The 21,232-nt window shown below is 36.8% G+C and overlaps 1 protein-coding gene across 2 annotated transcripts in view; it reads right to left on the bottom strand.

Annotated features, from left to right (window-relative positions):
- BTAF1 (B-TFIID TATA-box binding protein associated factor 1) overlaps positions 1–21,232 on the bottom strand; it is a 94,180-nt gene that overhangs the window by 3,111 nt on the left and 69,837 nt on the right. For both annotated transcript variants that reach the window (XM_058543528.1, XM_058543529.1), the window contains 12 exons: positions 17,188–17,340; positions 16,829–16,950; positions 16,574–16,741; positions 14,889–14,966; positions 14,637–14,766; positions 12,542–12,683; positions 12,323–12,453; positions 10,241–10,366; positions 8,646–8,798; positions 3,577–3,788; positions 1,878–2,037; positions 1,316–1,486 (listed from right to left, as the gene is read on the bottom strand). In XM_058543528.1, the coding sequence (XP_058399511.1) occupies positions 1,316–1,486; positions 1,878–2,037; positions 3,577–3,788; positions 8,646–8,798; positions 10,241–10,366; positions 12,323–12,453; positions 12,542–12,683; positions 14,637–14,766; positions 14,889–14,966; positions 16,574–16,741; positions 16,829–16,950; positions 17,188–17,340 (1,746 nt within the window). The remainder of the gene's footprint in view (positions 1–1,315; positions 1,487–1,877; positions 2,038–3,576; positions 3,789–8,645; positions 8,799–10,240; positions 10,367–12,322; positions 12,454–12,541; positions 12,684–14,636; positions 14,767–14,888; positions 14,967–16,573; positions 16,742–16,828; positions 16,951–17,187; positions 17,341–21,232) is intronic.

The following is a 21,232-nucleotide window of genomic DNA, read 5'->3' as shown; positions in this document are numbered from 1 at the left end:
TTATTGTTCACTGTGTCAACAGTGGCTTGGTCATTCTCTCCCCTATATATATACATATGTGTATATGTATATGTATTAGTCAAATATATAATTATCAGCTTTTTCCCAAAACCATTTGAGAGTAAGTTGTAGACATTGTGCCCCTTTATCCCTAGATAGGAATCAGCAATGTATTCCCAAGAGCAAAGACCTTCTCTTGAATAACCAAAGTACAAAGATCAAAATAAGGAAGTTTAATACTGATACATTAAAATGATCTAATTATATAGCCCACATTCAAATTTTGCCAGTTGTCCCAATAGAATCCTTTGTTTCCCTGCAACATCCTCCTGAGCCCAGTTCTGCTCAGTGAAAGTCACCCATAAGAATATTCTTTCAAACAGAATAAAAGCTATTTGAAGACAGCAATCCATGTTTCTTTGAGCCTTCTTTTTTCTAGGTTACACATATCTTGTTCTTTCAACCTTTCCTTATATGACATGATTGAAGAACCTTCCTCCATTCTGGTCATCTTTTGGGGACTTACTAATTCATTACTGTTTAAAATGCAGTGCCCAGAACCAGACATGATATTCTAAATGTGGCTTTACACACAGAGTACAGTGGAACTACTTTCTTTCAGATTTGGACATTACAATTCTGTTATTACAGCCAGTTTAATTACATAATATAAGGCCATTTCTCACCAAAACTTCTGGTGAGTATACAGCTGATTTTCTGAACCTATACAGGACTTTAAATCAAACCCTATTAGTTTTACATTGTTAGACTGACCAATATTTTCAGCTGGTGTATCCTTTGATTATGGATTGTTATCTGATGTACTAGTTCCATCATCCACAATAACAATAATGGCTACTATTTATTGAGAATCTATACTAGGTACCCTAAGTGCTTACATATATTATTTCATTTTATCTTCACAACCACATAGTAATACAGGCATTGTTATCCTTCCCCGGGTGTAGATGCTCAGAGAAGCTATTTTGCCTAGGGTCACCAGTTAATAGGAGGCAGGGGCAAGAAATGCAGACCTAGGTCTAGCCGACTCTGAGTGATAGCTGTCTTTTAGCAAGAAAGGACTAATGAAAGAAACCTTGGGGCACGACACTGGAGACATCAATCAGAAAGTTAAACTTCAAACATCGTCTAGTATCCTGGAGAGTTTTATCTGGACGTCAAAAATTCCCTCAGAGGGTTGTCTAGTTGATACTAAAGTGAATTCCTTTTACTGCTCCCTTTAATACCTTCACCAAGGAGTCCCAGTCTGTGAACGCACGCATTAAAGATAGAGCAAATCGTATAAGTTCTTTACCTTATCAAGAGTAAACAGATCGAGAAGTTGATCTGTCCCCATACTCTGCAAACTAGAATTCTCTTGGCTAATAACAGTATTCGCTATGTTCATCTTGAATTTCTGTAAACCCATTATTTTCTCTTCCAATGTTCCTCTGGTTATCAATCGGTACACGTTAACCACACGTTTCTGAATGAGAAAAACAAGTTTAAGCAACTGTAGCACACAAATAAATATTGATAAGCTTTGAGGTTCACCAAGTCAGGCGGCTTACATACTTGTACTAAGTACTTAGGTACTATCTAATTAGGATTGGGCTTGCTTTATTTATCTGGCTCCCTGAGCTTAAAATGTTTGTAGAGAATCATAGAATATTCGGAATGGACAGTGTCCCAGGTTTTCTTAGCCCCAGTACCTCATTTAATGCATGAGTAAGTCATGCTGCAGAATTAGGGGACTTGCTTAAGGTCACAACACTTACTAACATCAGAGTTGTAACTTAAACCAAAGCTTTCTGTCTTTTTGGGGGGAGTATTTTTCCCAGTGAACAGGTTAACACCTGTGAGTGGTGACTTTTTACCTGCCCAATGCGATGGGCTCGGTCCATGGCTTGTAAATCACGCATGGGATTCCAGTCGTGCTCCACAAATACCACTGTGTCTGCGCCTGTTAGGTTAAGCCCCAGGCCACCAACGTGAGTTGTAAGTAAGAGAACATCTATGGATGGATCATTATTAAACCTAAAAGTATAGATATTAAAAAATTAGTACGTTTCTTTCTAAGGTTCCTATAACAGAAACTGTTTAATAAATTTTAAGCAGTTTAATAAACTGTTTAATAGCACAAATGAAAACACTGCTTTAAAAATCCATGATATGGACATTTCTGTGACTACCTGAGATGAAACTATCTCCTTTTAATATACATAATATCTTTAGTAGTAGAAAGAATGTGTTCTAGAACATGTCAGAAATTTCATATACAAAAATAAGTCCAATTAGGTTGTATTTTAGGATATCAGATCAAGACTAAGTTGCAAAAAAAAATCAGATAAAGACTAACTGAGAATTTTTAAAAAATATCCATTTTGTAGTTGTAATGATTAAATTAGGAAATAAAATTGAAAACACTTAGCTGACTGCTTTTTATATTCCATGTGCTTGGTAATTTTAAAAGAATAATTCTCACTTTCATTCTTTAATCTCTTAAATTTTTAATTTATTATTTTTATTTTCTGTATAGCTTTTATTTGTAACGAATTATATCAATTACATTTTTTAACTTATATATTGTTAATTAAACACTAACTATAATTAAGACAAAACCCAACTATGAACCTTTAACATATGGAAACAAGAGGAAAGTGGAGGAAAAGGCTAGATCAGTCAGGGAAGGTAGAGGATGAGGGTGTTGAGGGTTGCTACTATTATACTAATTCTAGAAGATACTGACAAAGGACTTCTAGTAGCTTCTAGGAAAAAAACTAACATTATTACCAAGCTACCATTTATTACATTCTCACTATGAGTCAAGCAATGGGCTTTGTAGTTTATATGCATTATGTTATTTGTTACAATAGCTCTAAAAGGCTATTAGCATTGTCCTTATTTTAGAGAGACTCAGGCTATGTGGATGATAAACAGGCCCAAGAGAATGCTCTCTAAGTAGTAGAGTCAGAAGTCAAATTTGAGTCTGTCTGCCTCCAAAGCCCCTTCGTGTGTCTCTAACTGTATTGGGCCTAACAGTCTCCTACGGATGCTTGTTAAAAATGCTTACTCTTGAAGTCAGCAGGTCTGGGACAGAACCTAGGAATCTGAATTTTAAAAAGCCAACCCGAGATTTCTAAACCAGAGGGTGCACACCACTCTTAAGCAACACTACCCTCACCAATTCTGCTTCCTAGCTGGGCCAGCTTCAATTCATTCTCAGCAGAGACATAGGGATCAGGATAGAGATCTTAGCTAAGCTACTTGTTTGCTTCCTCCCACCCCAACCCCCCAAAAAGGTGAGGGGAAAGTAGTTATCTATTTTTTGTTGATGCCTTAAATTTCTTTCATGCCCTTCAGAGTGCTTTCCTAATTCAGTCACATTTTTTTTCTACTATTCAATTATATTTCTGTGGTTCTATATTTTAACAAGGGTTTAGTTGGGTTGAATTATAATAATAAAACATATATGCAGATATTTAGCCAAAGAAAATATTTCATAAGGCAAACTTCTATGTAAGTAATAATACACTGACTACAGCTTGACTTATAAGAGTTTTAGAAGCCACTTACCGTGAAACAATGGAATGCCTCTGACCGGGAGGTATGCTGCCATCTAATCTCAAATAAGTGACAGAGGGTAAGTGAGGTTTGAGAAGATCATGTTCTACTATATCAAGCATGCTTTTAAGCTGACAGAAGATCAGTATCCTGTGCTGGGCCACAACAGACTCTGTGCCACTCTCTGAAGTGCTGCCATTTCCCAAACCACAGTCCAACAGCAACTTGAAAAAAGAATCAGTTGTTATACCGGTGTTCAATAAAAGTAGGCAACCAATCTCACTGTGATGAATATTTATCTTTGCGGTGAGAAAAGGTTAAACTTACCTAAACCTGGAAAGCAGATTAGCATTTTGGCTGTAATCTGTCACCTTATAGCATCTGGAACTAGTTTTTGAGGTGCTCAGGCTTAGAATTTCCTGGTCACCTCTTCAAAAGGTTCTCTAACCGGCCTTTCTCTCCTCTCCTTAGTTCCTTAAGGCTCACTAGAGCCTCAATACATGTTTATTGAAAGTAATGACAATGAAGACACCCAGGCAAAATGGTTCGTGAAGGGTTATGAGAGACTACGGTATGAAGAAAACATAATAAAACAGCTAAATTTGACAGAAGTCAAAATTACAAAAGAGAAAGAAGAACCAAAAGCAGCATCTAGCTAGATCTCTTGGATTCCTGAGCTTACTACTACATCTGTAGACCAAGATCTTTAATAGCAAGAACCACATTGCTATAGATCTTTTGTATTTCCTGCTATTTAAGTGGTTCAGTGCCTGGCACGCAGCAGGTACAATAAATAAATGAGTGAACAAAATCCAAGAGAATCATTTTTAGATCAGTTTGGGAAACTAATGTACCCAGTAGTAATCTTCTTCATCCCTAGGATCTTAGATACTAAATTCTGCTCAAAATGTAAGACCTTAATGCAGGATGCTTTCTCTTTTCTACTCATGAAAGTTACTTAGAAAACCAAAAGCTCAGATGGGAAAGATAACCAAAAGGCCACCCAGACAAACTCCAAATTCAATGTAAAACTCTCAGGGTATTGGGCAGAAAAAAAGTTAACACAGTAGGTCTGAACTGCTTTTCTTAGAAAGTCCTGCTTGGCTGAAAGAAGTCTAGGAAATTGGATTTTGGGAGTCTTCCCATCATTCTCTAACTGATAAGGGTGGCTTACTGTGCTTAAATTGTTGTGCAAACAATATGATTTATGCTGAGAGCTGCTTTCTTTCTGAGAGTCCAGAATTTTGGTATGTACTAGGCAGAGGGAGTCTATGTGATCAGACTCAATAAAAACTTTGGGCATTGAGTCTATAATGAGCTTCCCTGGTAGATAACACTTCACTAGTGTTGTCATAATTTGATGCTGGGGGAAGAACAAATGTACTTTCTCTTCTACCCAACTGCCCTTAAATTTTAAATTTTTATTAGATTGCCCTAAGTGTTTTCCCCTCTTTGAGAGTAGAGTAGGCATTTAGTGTACTACCAAGGAATGTCTCCAAGTGGAATAAAGAAATTTGATAAATGTAATTATCTCTACCATTTGCCCCTAAATCTGTAATCAGATTACTAACCAAGCTAAATTTCTTTTTAAAAATCCTCTCTAGGGTGTTTTATGAGAGTATGACTGTGTGGGATCTACTGTGTGGTACCCAGTATAAAGAATGTGATATCATCAGTGGGATATTCTACATGGCTGCTATAAAATAGGAGTTCTGGAGACAGAATTTATCAGAATGTCCATGTCATGCACATTGAATTATCTCAGTCCCTTGTGCAGCAATATCACAAACTTTCCAGATAACCAGTCATATTAAGAACATTCAACTAAGACTTCTTCTCCAAGTCCACACTTATCAGACAATCTTCCTAATATAATCTTATTTCAGTGTGGCTATCCTGCTGGGTTGTATGGACAGATCATATGATGTAAGTATTCTTGTGCGGCAGCAGAACTGGCCTTCTGGTTTTCCCAATCATCTCTGATAACCTGAGTCTGCCCTGAGAGAGTGATGACCACCAAGTAGCCTTACAAAATCTAGTTTGTGGCCTTGAAAAGTTGATTACTAAACTCTAGAAAATGGTCACCAAGGTCACCTGATACGGGTGTCTGAGAGGCCAGCTGCCTCTCCAGAGAGCAATTTAATTTCATTTTGCCCTAACTTCAGCAGAGGCTAAATTACCCTAGGTTTTTCAAGGTTTTCCTCATATAAAATGGTTTCTAGATTATTCTGATCTTCCACTTAGTGCCCAAAACTATAAATGATATTCAAAATTTGGTCTGACTGGTATAAAATACAGTGAAACTATGATGCCCTCATTTTGGCCATTACACTGTTATTAATCCCACCTAAGATCATATTAGATTTACTGGCAACTAATTCATCTAGTAGGTTTATAGTGAACCTGCCATCAAATCAAACTCAACTTTACCCTGTATGAAATGTTTCCCAAGTCTGATAGAATCTATATTTACCTAAGTGTTTTCTTTTAAAATTGACTCTGCTTATCTCCATTAAATTTCACTTAGAGTTTCAGTTCTTCATTCCAGTTTCCTGAAATTTTAAAATTCTGGTTCTGGCAATATTAAATACTTCTGGTACTATTACTTGCTGATAAACCTGTTTCTATATTTCTAGTGCCAGATTTTTAAAAAGCAAGTAAGACCTCTCCCCTATTTCAGAGAGTACATATTTTAGAGGAAAGGGAGGGAGGGGAGGAGAGGAAAGGTGAGGTGGGGAGGAAGGAAGGAACGGAGGAAAGAAAGAAGGAAAGAGGAAAGGTTAGGTAGGTTCTCTTTGCGACAGAACCTTTACTCTGAATGGCTGAAAAGAACTGAGAAAATGGAAAAGAATGGTTCTAGAAAAGCCCTCCATGAGTATGGCCAGAAACAATCTGGGCCTAAGTTGCAGAGTTCTAAAGCATCTGAATTCCAGACACTTCAGGGTGATAAAGCACTCTAAAATAAGAGATCAGTTCAAGTAATAATGGCAGGAAAAAATAATGTACCAAAAGATAAACTAAAAAATAATTTAAAGCCTGCAGTATAATTAAAATGTGGACGAAATTCAATTTTTACTTGAAAATAGATCTAATTAGCTGATTCCTGGAGTAAGTATATCTTACAGCTTTATCTAATGTATCAGCTATGTTAAGAAAATAATGAACATTTTATATACAAAGTTTGGTCAATGAAATTTAGGCCAGAGTAACTACAGAAAGCTAAAACAATTACTAAAGTCCAGATTTTACTGTAAGATATTACTTTTTAAGACTAGTTAGAACTAAATGATATTAGCATTAACATTTTGGTGCTTGAAATCAGTCCTTTTAATTTAACCTTTTGAAACCTTAGAATTTTTTAAAATTCCATTTTTAAAAGCTATACCAAGAGAGTGACATGAGCAAAATGGCAGAGTAGGCAGCTCCCAGTAAAATAAACTCAAAGAGTTCCACAATGACACACATTATAATCAAACCATTGAAAGACAGAGAGAGAATCTTGAAGGCAGCAAGAGAAAAGTGATTCATCATGTAAAAGGTATCCTCAATAAGATTAACACCTGATTTCTTATCAGAAATGACAGAAGACATTACGGAGAAAGTGAAAAGAATCTACAGAATGGGAGAAAGTATTTGCAAATCATATATCTGATAAGGGCTTAATATCTGGAATGTAAAAGAACTCCTAAAACTCAACCAAAAAACAAACAATCCAATTAAAAAATGGTCAAAGGGCATAAATAGGCATTTCTCCAAAGAAGATATACAAATGTCCAATAAGCACATGAAAAGATGCTCAGCATCATTAGTCATTAGGGACAGCACATCAAATCAACAATGAGAAAATGATGTACACCTGAAATTTATATAATGTTAAAAACCAATGTTACCTCAAAAAAAATTTTTTTTAAATAAAAAAAATAAAAATACTGGGCCAGCCCTGTGGCTTAGTGGCTAAGTGCGTGTGCTCCGCTGCCAGCGGCCCGGGTTCGGATCCCGGGCGCACACCGACGCACCGCTTGTCAGGCTATGTTGTGGCAGCGTCCCATATAAAGTGGAGGAGGATAGGCATAGATGTTAGCCCAGTGCCACTCTTCCTCAGCAAAAAGAGGAGGATTAGCACGGATGTTAGCTCAGGGCTGATCTTCCTCACACACACACACACACAAAAATACTGTCCAATTAAAAACAACAACAACACAAAACAATGAGATACCACTTCATACCTACTGGGATGGCTATAATTTAAAAAAAAAAAAAAGGAAAATAAGTGTTGGCAAGGATGTGGAGAAATTGGAACGCTGGCACACTGCTGAGGGGAATGCAAGTGGTACAGCCAACTGTGGAAAACAGTTTGGCGGTTCCTGAAAAAGTTAAACATAGAATTGCTGTATGATCCAGCAATTCCACTCCTAGGTCTATATCCAAAAGAAATGAAAAGAGGGACTCAAACAGATACTTATAAGCAAATGTTCACTGCAGCATTATTCACAATAGCCACAAGGTAGGAACAACCCAAGTGTCTATCAACACGTGACTGGATAAACAAAATGTGGTATATACATCATTACCATAATAATGATGGAATATTATTCAGTCATAAAAATGAAGTACTGATGCATGCTACAACATGAATGAACCTTGAAAATAAGTGAGTCACAAAAGGACAAATATTGTATGATTCCACTTCCATGAAATATTTAGAACAGGCAAATTCAGACAGAAAGTAGATAAGAGGGTACCAGGGGTTGGGAGAAAGGAGAATGGGAAGTTTTTGCTTAATGAATACAGAGTTTCTGTTTGGGTGATGGAAAAATTTTAGAAATAAATAATGGTGATGGTCACACAACATTACGAATGTAATTGATGACACAGAATTGTACACTTAAACATCATTAAAATGGCATACATTAGGCGATATATATTTTACCACAATTTTTAAAAAAGCTATACCAAAAATTTTACCAAATTAAAAAATAAAAGTAGTAAATATATCAGTAATCTTTTGAAAAAGCAAATTTACCTAGTGTTACAGGTCTAGAATGCACAACACTCATCTAACACTTAAAAGACCTACTTACTTGTTTCAAAGCTGAGAGTTTAGGGGCATGTTGAATATCATGAAGAGAAGAATTCTGAACTGCCAGTTTTTCAGTAGTACTCTTGAACTCTGGATGTTGAGGTGTTAAGACTAATGCTGGATGGTTGCACAGTTTACGTAAGTACTGTAATGCCTTTAAGGGGTAAAAAAAGGTATATACAAGTCCACTTTACATGCCAAAAATGTTTCTATGTCAGTATCTTTTCCTATGCTATTCCATCTGTACAGAATGCCTTTCTTCCTCTTCTCGCTACTCCTACTCAGTCTTCAAGAACCAGTTCAAATATCTTGTGATTCCTTCATCTGTGCTTCTTGTGCAGTTTGTATTTATTTTTGAGAGCATTTATAACTTGTATAAATTGTACTGTTTATGTCTGTTTCCCCCACTAGAAAATGAGCTTCTTATTCATTAGCTTCTATAGTTAACCCTTTCCCACTCCAAGTGCCTGATAATGCTTACAGATGCTTCTAGAACCAGGCATCATTTCCTAAAGAAGGGTTTCTCAAACTTTAGTGGGTGTAAAAATTTCTTGAGGACCATGTAAGTCTGTAAGTCTCTCCCCTCTATACAGTATTCTGATTCCGTAGGTCTGGTATGGGGGAGGGAAAAGTGGAGCTAGGTGGTTATTTCAAGTGGTTGTGTTTGAGAATCACCACCCTATAGGATTTCTTTTTTCTTTTCTCTGATTCAGCCACACTGTTTCTCTTTTGCCTTTTACTTGGCTTATGATTTGGGTCTCACCCTTGGCACAGTAAGCTCCACTGACAAGGCTCAAGAGACTGCTGGGCACTCAGAAACTGTGGGAGAGGTATAAGCCTTCACAGCCACCTTTTCCCTTTTCTATCTTTAAAAATACTACCGTATTTACTTTATTGGTGGCAAGGGGTTTGGGAGGTTTTCTATGCTGATTATTTCAAAAGGGAAAGAAAAAAGTTGAGTTAACACTTTCCATCTCTTTTTTGTTTGCTATTCCCTCAAGTACATGAGGCATCATCTAACTCAGGACTTCTCTACGTTTGGTATCTTCTGGCTGGAATTGCTTCCCCCTACCTATCTGCATGCCTCAGTCCTCCTCCAGATCTCTGTTCAAATGTCACCTTCTCAGTCAGGCCACCCCTGATCCCTCTATTAAAAACCAAAACTACCCTGACTCTTTTACTATATAACCCCATACTCTGCTTTTTCTCTTACATAATATGTATTTTACTTACTTACTCATTTTTCATCTCTACAAGGGAAGAAGTCTGTTTTGTCCACTGTTTTAATTAACCACTGAGCTTAGAAAAATTACTGCCTTGTGGTAGGAGTTCTAATATTTTTTTTAATGGAAAGCAAAAGATTCTCTAAAACTCTTCTTTTCATGTAACGTACAAATGTATATTGCATCTTGTACATTTAATATTTAATTACTAATTATGAATATGAAAATAATTTGGTACTTTTACCTATTTTCAAGAATGTATACACAACATTGAATAAATTTAAATAAAATCATAGTTCAGTGTTCCACGTAAAAAGTGCTGCATTGAAGAACATTCTTCAACAACATTTAAGAAGTGGACTGTAATCTATACCTGGAATACATGGCCTGTAGCTTTAAGCTTTGGTTTTTCAGTTTCTTCAGAAAGTGCAGCTGAAGAAACCGTTTCATCAACATCACACTTGGCGCGAGACTTAGCAAAATCCTCATAGAGCTGAACCTGTAAAAGTGCCCCCATGAATACAGTAAGTATATTTATTTTCAATTATTCAAAACCTAAATGCAAAGGCCAAAGTAATTTAAATCAGCCCTTATTAAAGAAAATAAATTCTGATTCACCACTTCACCAGTGATTAGATTATCCACTGCATCTTGGTGGATTCTTTTAAAATCACATTTAGAAAACAAGTATAACACATTATGTTTGGTGCCAAAAACTAGATTCAATTTTTCCACTCTTTTCAGGAAGATAAATACATTATCAATAAAAGAGAACCTGAACTCTTACAAGAAAATCAAACAAATCTTCCTTAAGTGAAGTGGTGAAGACCCTATGGGTACGTTCTATAGGTACCTAAGATAGAGACCAAGTTGTAAAAGAATAGTACTGCTGCCTAAAAGGGGAACTCACATCAAGTTTTTTTTTTAATTTTTATTTATTTATTTATTTTGCTGAGAAAGATTTGCTCTGAGCTAACATCTGTTGCCAATCTTCCTCTTTTTCTTTTTTCTCCCCAAAGCCTCAGTACATAGTTGTATATCCCAGTTGTAGGTCCTTCTAGTTCTTCTATGTGGGATGCCGCCTCAGCATAGCTTGATGAGCAGTGAGTAGGTCCGTGCCCAGGATCCAAACCAGCGAACCCCAGGCCGCTGAAGCAGAACATGCGAACCTAACTGGGCTGGCCCCTCACATCAAGTTTAAAGCATTACACTGGGATCTGGGTTCCTGCCTTGTACATGCTAAAATAATGTGAAAGGGAAGAAAATCTAGAGTGCTAAAGAACAGAAGTCAGAGAATAAAAACCTGTGGATGCCAAATGTCACTTCCTTCGCCAGCTCCCTTCCTCCAGACTACTTAAATGTGTTCTATGCTGTTATAATACCACCACCAGTCTATCACCACAGATTTTTTTCATATGGCACTTTTCTATATTGTACTTACTTTAAAAAGTCTTCATCTCATTACCTTTAAAATATTCCTTTCAAGAAATATTAATCCAATTTTTACAAATGAGGAATGAAGGCCCAAAGAGATGAGGTAGATCATATAAATAAACACAGAGCTCTTAGCATCTAGATTAATGTCCTACCCACTAAACTCAAGTTGTATAGATAAATGCTGACTAATAGGTTAACTATCTAAACACTGGAGGGGAAAGAAGGTGAGTTTCTGGTTGTGTCTGTATAACTTTTATTCATTTGACCATACTAAATCAACTCATAATACTGAAATAGATTGACATATACTCACCTAGAACATAAAGTAAATACTCAAATAGACAATTCTGATTATAGGCCATGTCTTACTAAGACAAGGGACAGTTTTCCCTTACAAAATACTACACAAGGAAAGGCATACAGTAAGTTCCCCTGATAATGTTCTCTATGTACAAAATCAGAACTGTACAGAAGTCAAACCTTATTTCAAAAATTTATTGGCAATGCAATAATACTTTAAAAGGGATAAGGTTCCACTTCCCAAGGTTTGAAACTCAGCCCTGATGTATATTAGCTATGTAACCTTGAGCAAGTTACTTAACATTTTCTGAGCTTCACTTTCCTTATTTGCAAAAATGGGGATTGACAATACCTATAATGCTGTTGTGAGGATATGACATTATAGGCAGATTTCTGGCCCTTATAAACATTTGCTTACTTCTTCATCAATTTAACCCTGCAACTTTTTAAATTAACTAGACATGTAAGAAAGCAACTATGATACTGGATTTTGTTTTAATGCTCTATTCAAAATGCACATATCCAAATAGATTCATTTAGGTCTTATCTACATCTGTTTGAAAAAGAATATTCCTAAAGTCTAGAGAAGTAGAAGCTAGATTAGAGTGATAAAACCAAAGACTAATCCCCTTTATTCAATATTTTTGTGGCTTATTCAAAACATTCTACTAATAAACATACTACCAACAACCACAAACAAAATCGCCAGATTCCTAACCTGGAGGGGACTAAGAGTACAATAATAGTCTTGAATAATTTTGGGTGGAAGATCCTGCAAAACATCTTCTTTCATTCTTCTCAAAAGAAATGGCAGGACTTGGCGATGCAGTGCATCCATCGCAAGAACACCTGTTAATAAGAGAAAATAGCTTCAAAAAAGTTAGGAATAAATTATATTCACTTACACAGACTCTATAATTATATCTCTTTTTCATACCTGCTTCTTGTTCTCGACTGGAACTTCGAGCATCCCTACTTGCTAATATAGGTTTACCATATCGAGCAGCAAACTGGCGTTCAGTGCCCAAAAATCCTGGCATGAGGAAATCAAATAATGACCACAGCTCCAAAACGTTGTTCTGAATATAAGAAAGGAAAACTAGTTATATATGATACTGGGATTATTTCCTTATACTTAAAAAATGGAACATTAATGAAAGCCCATTATGATGACATAGATGAGACCTTATCAATACATTTTTAGGTATATGGCATAAGTCTATATTTTAAATGTGTAAAATTCAAGTCAGCATCCTTGGAGAAAATACTCTATCCTATTTGGAGGAAATTTTCAAGTCTCTTCCACCAGAATAAGCCTTGGTCTATAGTATTTAAATCCCACTGGTGGCATTACAAGTAGTAAATAGAAGAGCAGGATGAATATGTTTCTGATTCTTTTAACTCTGAGACTCAAATAAACAGCAAGATTTAAAGAATTTGGCCAACATCACCATTCTTTAACAAAGAAAAACTCAGAAGAGTTTGGTTATAGGTCAAGTCTACCCAGTATTTATGGGCCATGAGGAACAGGCACAGGTTCTTTCATGAAAAAAAAAGAAATCAGCACTTTTTCATTTTGGATGCTTTCCCAATATGTGTGGATACTAAGGTACCATCCCACCACCCCTTTAGCCCTTCCAGAACCCCTCCTCACCCTGCTGGGCTACCCTCCCGTATGGACACCCTTTTAATCCCACTTAGGCTACGCCCCCCGACTCTGGGCTAATCTGGCTCTTTGGTGCAGAAACCCAGTTTATAGCTTCAGAACTAAATTATTCAGGTGGGGAAGGCTGAAAGAAAGGGGGCCTTTAAGCAAATGAACAAAAAAATTTTAAAAACCTTCTTTTGTTGTGAAAGCAATAACCTATTTAAAAATACTGTGAAGTTTCCATATAAGTTTAAATTGAAGCAAAACAAATCTTGATAATTCAAGTCTAAAGAGTCTTTTTTCCCTTTTATGTATTTATTTTATTTTTGGTGAGGAAGATCAGCCCTGAGCTAACATCCAATGCCAATCCTCCTTTCTTTTTTGCTGAGGAAGATTGGCCCTGGGCTAACATCCGTGCCCATCTTCCTCTACTTTATATGTGGGACGCCTTCCACAGCATGGCTTGACAAGTGGTACATCAATGCGTGCCCGGGGATCTGAAACTGTGAACCCTGGGCCACCGAAGCAGAGCACGCACACTTAACCGCTGTGCCACCGGGCTGGGCCCCTCTTTTTTCCCTTTTAAATGTACTTTTTCATACTTCTATTAAATTTTTAAATGCTTGTAATTAAGTTATCTCTTGTGGTTATTAAAATCTGTAGTGTTCACTTAATGGATAAAACCCTAAAACTTATAATAATCAGTCCATTACCAAAAATAAATTTAAAAGAAAAGTAACAAATACATAAAGGACCATCAATTATTTTAGAGTCAGAAGGAATCTCCGAGATCACTTGGTATTTACCCTCTCGCTAACTGGAGAATGATAGAGGGTATGTTCCCATCAGAGTTGGCTATCCACGCTAGGTGTGAACATTTGCAATCAATTCCTCTGGAAGATAACAGAATCTCTCAAAAGTATCAGAAGACACAGACATACTCACCCGTTTCCTTCCTTTTCCAAGATTAACTTCTGCAATCTCTTCCCTTCAACTGCCTCCTAACCTCAGGTATTCACATCTCCACTATATGATGACTCACCTCTGAATCAACTCTAGCTTTTCAATGTTAAATCAGATTGTAGTATAATACTGCAGAGGGAGAATCGCCAGTGTGGTAAAGAGTCTAATGTCTCCCATACTTCGGACACAAGAGTTCTATTTACATAGCCTAAAATTACATTTTAAATACGATTTTTAAAAGCTGGTTTGCTCAGATACTGCTAGATGCCAAAGGAACCATTATAACAGCAAGATAATTATAGGAAATTATCATTCCTATAAACTAAAAAAAAAAACAAAAAACAACCTCTTCTTTAATTCACTGCCCAATGCCAGCCCTTCTCTCCACATGGCAAATATTAAGAAAAAAGTAAATAATTACCTGGATTGGTGTTCCAGAAAGAATAATCCTGTAATTAGCAGTCAGTTGTTTTACTGCTTTTGACAATTTTGTTTTTCCATTTTTGATGACATGGCCTTCATCCAGAATACAGTAGTTAAATTTAATATTTCTAAGGGAGAATAAACAAAAAAGTGTAGCATCTTTTACTGTATGTCAGGAACTATATGAAGAGTCTCTGAGGCAGGAAAATATTGAGTCTCATCACATTTGATACTAAGTTTTAATTCTTACCTAAAGAAATCTATGTCATTCCTCACGACATCATATGAAGCCACTATCAGATTGTGTCTTTTTACTTGATGCTGTAACCTGTATTTAAAAATAAGATTAGGAAACAGGGAATCTGCAAAGTTTGTAGTATAATTTCAAAGGAGAAACTACAGCTACCACTGTATAAGGTGCTTTCAATCTGCCTACAAAGCCCATCATTCCCTCTGTTTACTCTACATCCATGACTCTGCTACTTGAAGGCCATTCTACTTATGACTTGGCCTTGTTGACTTTAACTCAGTCTGATTAGAAAGAGATAGGTACCTAACTCAAAATGCGGTGGACATTTTAACTTTATTTGCCAACAACTCTTCCTCGGAGGCACTATTCCTTCACTACTCCATGTTGTGCTGGGGGGCAACAGGGGCAGCTATCAATCACATCTCCCCAAAATCACCACAGAGAAGCATTTGAATCAGGTTGAGTCATTCACAATATTTTATCCCTTGACTACAAAGGCTGGTTTGGAGCATAACCCAAACAAGGCCAGTAAGTCATCTCCGTATTGATATATTCATGATGAGAGAGAGATCTCTGTTTACTGTAGTTGCCAAGCTAGGAGAATGTGGGTCTAAGACTGCCCATGGTCATCTTATCCACCAATTTTAGACTGAAATCCAGCAGAGACCAATAGAACAAGTTATTCATGGGGAAAAAGAGCAACTGAGAGCAATCTAGATGTGCCTGAAGCAAGAATTTATCCCTGAAATTCTCAATTTAGTGAATTAATGAATTTCCTGTTCGCTTAAGCTAGTTTGAGTTGTGTTTCTATCACCTGTAAATGAATGAATTCTAACAGACACTACAGTAAATTCCTAAGGAGTGCAAGCTGTTGAACTGCCTGTGTTCAAATCTTCATTCTGCCAGTTTAATTAGCTGAGTGACCTTGGATCCAGGCCACATGTGTCAGACTCCTCATCTGCAAATTGGGAATAATAGTACCCACACCTCATACGGGATTGTGAGAATATACAATACACAATTTTACATAAATGTAAAACTGCTTAGAATAATGCCTGGCCAGTAAGTGCTCAATATATGTTAGCTATTATTAATACAGAAGGGCAGCAAATCTATGGACTAATCAGCAACCTATGACTTCAATGCTTTAAAAGATACACTGAAATCAACGAGACTGCACTCTTCAGAATTTGTATTTAGGAACATAAGAGATGTACTAGTTAACAGAGAGAGGGTAAAGCTAATAGAACTCTAGTGTTGCTATGGTATCAGGGCAGCTAGAGCAGCCACTGTGGACCAAAATCATTTTGGGGAAAAAAAAGAAAGAAGAGGGAGCTCTTAGAGAAAGTGAGTAGAAAATGAAAATAGAACAGAAGCACCTAGGAGATGCTATGGTCACAAGGGTCCCAAGAAGAGCATAAAGAATCGTTTTGGTTCATTATAGTTTCCTAGCTCCAATACTTAGATAGCCCAATTGATTGTTAACAATGGCTTAATCCTTGAATTTTGATGAGTCTCAATCATCAAAGATAATTATATCTTTACAATGTACACTCACCTTTCTAAAACAAGTTTCTATGTCTGACAACCAAAAAAACTAACTAGAATTTATTTTTAATAAATTTTAATTCTTCCAAACTACTTAAAGCAAAAGATCAAACATTTTTTGGTTGTATAGATCTTACCTTATTCTTTCAGTAGGAGGTCCAGTATAGTGCAATGGATTGAGATATTCTCTGGAGCAAAATTTACCTACTTCATCCACCCAATGCCCTGTTAATGTTGGCGGACACACCACCAAGGAAGGAAGTGGCATACATTCTGCCAATTTTGATCTTGCATATTCCTGGGCCCTTTACAGCAAAACACAATAAATTAACCAGCTTATTTACATTTCTCAGCATCTGGAAGCCTTCTTTTAAAGTAACATTTTAAATTACCTGTGACAATGATCTCCTGCTAGAATGCAGATGGACTGTAAAGTTTTTCCTAAACCCATGTCATCACACAAAATTCCATGAAGTTTATACTTATTAAGAAAAGCTAACCAGTTCACACCATCCTGAAAGGTTGGGAGAAAGAGAAAAATTATAAATGTGAACGGGTCATAAAAATTTTTTTCTTGTAAAAAACATGTTTGCACAGACCAAAAATCTGTTAATTTTACAGGCAAAAGAGAAATAAATGGGTATAAGACACTAAACCTAAGATTTTACTAAATCAATTTGAAAAACTCTTCAAGGTACACTCGAAAGGAACAGTCACTATTTATATTTACAAGATAAGTATAAAACTTTACCTGCTGATATTTTCTGAGTTCAGCATTGATTGGTACTGGAATTTTGTAATTTTCTAATTTCTTCCCATCTAACAATTGCTCCAAAAAGTGTCGCTCCTTGGCTTTCAATTGGATTAATTCTTCTGACATATTTGGAGGGTCTGGAATGCCTGCCTAAAATGATTTTTTAAAGTGTATTAAAACTATTTACTCACAATTTTTTCACCCTGAGATTATAAAATAATTTAGAGCCCTATCAAAATATAAATTCAGAGAAAAAAGTAATTCAAAAATAATATAATTTTACAGACTGGAAGACAAATAAGTTTAAAGAATTTGACAGGTATTAAAAGTGCTATAATGAGACACATTTGAGGTATTTTAAAGAACACAGCTACAACTTAATTTTTCTCACCCCACACATTATTTGATAAAGAGGCAAATAAAGTTTTATAGATTATTTTAAGTAAAATGCTGTTACTGGAGCTTCTCAATTTTAGTGTTATGATGCCCCAAGGTATTGGTTCTCAAAATGTGGTCTGCAGACCCCTCAGGATCCCCAAGACCTTTTCAAAGGGTCATTGACGTCAAAATATTTCATAATAAAAGAAAGACACTGTTTGCTTTTTCAGTGTGTTAACATCTGCACTGATGCTGCAAAAGTAATGGTGGGGAAAACTGCTTGTGCTTCCGAAAGAATCAAGGCAACAGCACCAAATGGCCTGGTAGTCACTGTATTCCTCACAGCCATGCACCGGCATTTTTTTTTGTTTTTTTGTGAGGAAGATCAGCCCTGAGCTAACATCCATGCCAATCCTTCTCTTTGTTTTTTGCTGAGGAAGACTGGCCCTGAGCTAACATCCATGCCCATCTTCCTCCACTTTTTTTTTATATGTGACGCCACCACAGCATGGCCTAACAAGTGGTGCGTTGGTGTGCGCCCAGCATCCGAACCCGGGCCGCCAGCAGCAGAGCGCGTGCACTTAACCAGTACGCCATGGGGCCCGCCCCCAGCATTTTTTTTAAAGATAGTTTCACTTAAGAATGTCCTTGAAGCAGTAAAAATAATTTTATTAAAACTCAACCCTTGAATGCACATCTTTTTAACATTCTGTGCAACAAAATGTGACGTGCACATAAAGCACTTCTGCTGCATATCCAAGTACAATATGTTGAGGGAAAGCACTTGTGAGATTGTTTAAATTGTGAGCTGACCTAGCCATGTTTTAATAGAACAACATTTTACTTGAACGGACTGACAAACTATGGTTATTCTGACTTGAGTATTTGCCTGACATTTTCTCAAAAATAAATCTGTCACTTCAAGAAAAACAACTAACATAACTTGTTGCCAATGATAAAATTCAAGCTTTCAAGAGAAACTTGGTACTGTGGGCTTGACGGCTTCCCAGTACTTAAAAAGAATTTTCCATTGGTGATATTAATGAATCTGAGTTTTTGCTATAGTATGATGAAACGTTATCAACCTTTAAAAGATTTGCATAACTCAGTGACCTAGTATTTTCCAAATGGCCAATGCATAATTTTACAAAACATGTATGAGTAGAAGATCTATTCAAAAGTATAAGATAAACTAATGAATTTTAATATAAGACAGATTATACATTCACTGATAGGATTTTAGATTCTATACTGCACATAAATTTAACAGACTTTCTCTTTTTGAGTTTTGGTATGCTACCAGATAAAAGAATATCCACAATTATTTGAAAAGGTGGTCAAAGTACTACTCACTTTTCCAACTACCTATCTCTGAGGCTGGACTTCCTTCATATACCTCAACCCAAGCAACATGTAGCAAAAGACTGAATGCTCAAACAAGTACAAGAATCTAGCTATCTAGTATTAGGCCAGGCATAAAAGAGATTTGCAAAAACGTCAAACAATGTCACTCTTCTCACAAACTTACTTTTGTTTTAGAAAATGGTTATTTTTCATTAAGAAAATGTTACTTATGGGGGACGGCCCTGTGGTGTAGTGGTTAAGTGTGCATGTTCCACTGCTGGAGGCCCAGGTTCGGATCCCGGGCACGCACTGAGGCACTGCTTGCCAGGCCACGCTGTGGTGGCGTCCCATATAAAGTGGAGGAAGATAGGCACAGATGTTAGCCCAGGGCCAGTCTTCCTCAGCAAAAGGAGGAGGATTGGCATGGATGTTAGCTCAGGGCTGATCTTCCTCACACACACAAAAAAGATTCTCTTTAAAACGGCCAGCCCCACGGTGTACTGGTTAAGTGCGCACGCTCCACTACTGGTGGCCTGGGTTCAGATCCCAGGCTTGCACCGACGCACCGCTTGTCAGGCCATGCTGTGGCGGCGTCCCACATAAAGTGGAGGGAGATGGGCACAGATGTTAGCTCAGGGCCAGTCTTCCTCAGGGAAAAAAAAGAAAAAAAGAGGAGGATTGGCATGGATGTTAGCTCAGGGCTGATCTTCCTCAAAAAAAAAAAAAATGTTACTTATGGTAACACCTACTGGGTTTATTATTTAAATGAATAAATCTTTTTACATTTCTCAGTTTTAATTTCTATTATAGGAAATACGATAAACAAAAGCTCTTTAGGGTCTTCAATTTTTAAGTGTAAAGAGGTCCTCAGACCAAAAAGCTTGAGAACTACTGCCCTATGGTTATCTCTAAAGTTAAGAAATGTAAAATTCTGGAAACAGAATTTCAATTAAATTCAATTAAAATATGTACTCTATATAACACCAGAAATAGTATTAGAGGAGTGAAGTATGTACACTGAATCTTAAAAATGACCACGTTATATTTTTAAAAGGTTTCAGGGCTGGCCCCGTGGCTTAGCGGTTAAGTGCGCGCGCTCTGCTACTGGCGGCCCAGGTTCGGATCCTGGGCGTGCACCGATGCACCGCTTCTCTGGCCATGCTGAGGCTGTGTCCCACATACAGCAACTAGAAGGATGTGCAACTATGACATACAGCTATCTACTGGGGCTTTGGCGGAAAAAAAAAAAAAAAAGGAGGAGGATTGGCAATAGATGTTAGCTCAGAGCTGGTCTTGCTCAGCAAAAAGAGGAAGATTAGCATGGATGTTAGCTCAGGGCTGACCTTCCTCACAAAAAAAAAAGAAAATAGGTTTCATAATTAACAACTTTATCTAGTAAGATAGAATCTAACATTTTAACACGTCTAATACCATAATGACAATCATCAAAATGAGGCCTTTCTGCACAATGCTTTACAAAGAGGTAACAAAATCTTCAAACATTTATCCTCGTGGAATTTTTAATAAATGACAACCAGATATAAAGCCATAAATGAGGTCCATTTCCTAACAATGAAACCCTAAGCTCAAGAGTCATAAATATGGTTCAGTGCCAGGAACCCCTCCTGTGAGTATCTTCCTCTCTCCAATTCCTATAAAATCGGCAAGAGTTACCAACAGTGCAGGGAATTAGAGCTCCTGTCAAACCAGTGGTTGATAGTCCTTGAATCCTTGACAGTATATATTTCAGAAAAGTACATAATTCTTCCTATGAAGGTGTAACAGAGGAAATCAAGATGAAGAACAGGAATGAACTTGCATGACATTCTTGTTTCTATTGCTATGTCTTCAAACTCACTAATCTTTTCTTTTGCAGTGTCCAATCTGCTATTAATCCCATCCACCCTCAAGAAGTTCAATTTGGGTTGTTTTTATATCTTCCATTTTGCTCCTCATTACACTCATGCTTCCCTCTACCTTCTTGAACATATGGAGTGTATTTTAATGTCCCTGTCTACTAATTCAATTATCTAGGTCACTTCAGGGTTTCTTTCTATTGACTGACTTTTCTCCTGGTTATTGGATGTAATTTCATACCTGGTTCTTTTCTGGCAGGTGCTAAACATCATAAGTTTTACATTATTGGGTGCTGGATTTTTTTCTTTTGAATATTTTAGTTTTTTTTTCTGGGATGTAGTTAAGTTACTTGAAATCAATTTGATCCTTTTAAGGCTTGCTTTTAAGCTTTGTTAAAGTGGGTCCAAATCAGCCTTTTGTCAACGGCTAATTTGGCCCCACTACTCAGGCATTATACTTCTTA

The sequence above is a fragment of the Diceros bicornis genome, chromosome 6 (genome assembly GCF_020826845.1).
Source record: "Diceros bicornis minor isolate mBicDic1 chromosome 6, mDicBic1.mat.cur, whole genome shotgun sequence".
NCBI lineage: Eukaryota > Metazoa > Chordata > Mammalia > Perissodactyla > Rhinocerotidae > Diceros > Diceros bicornis.
The sequence above is the reverse complement of the archived record's forward strand: the minus strand, read 5'-3'. Positions and strand labels throughout refer to the sequence as shown.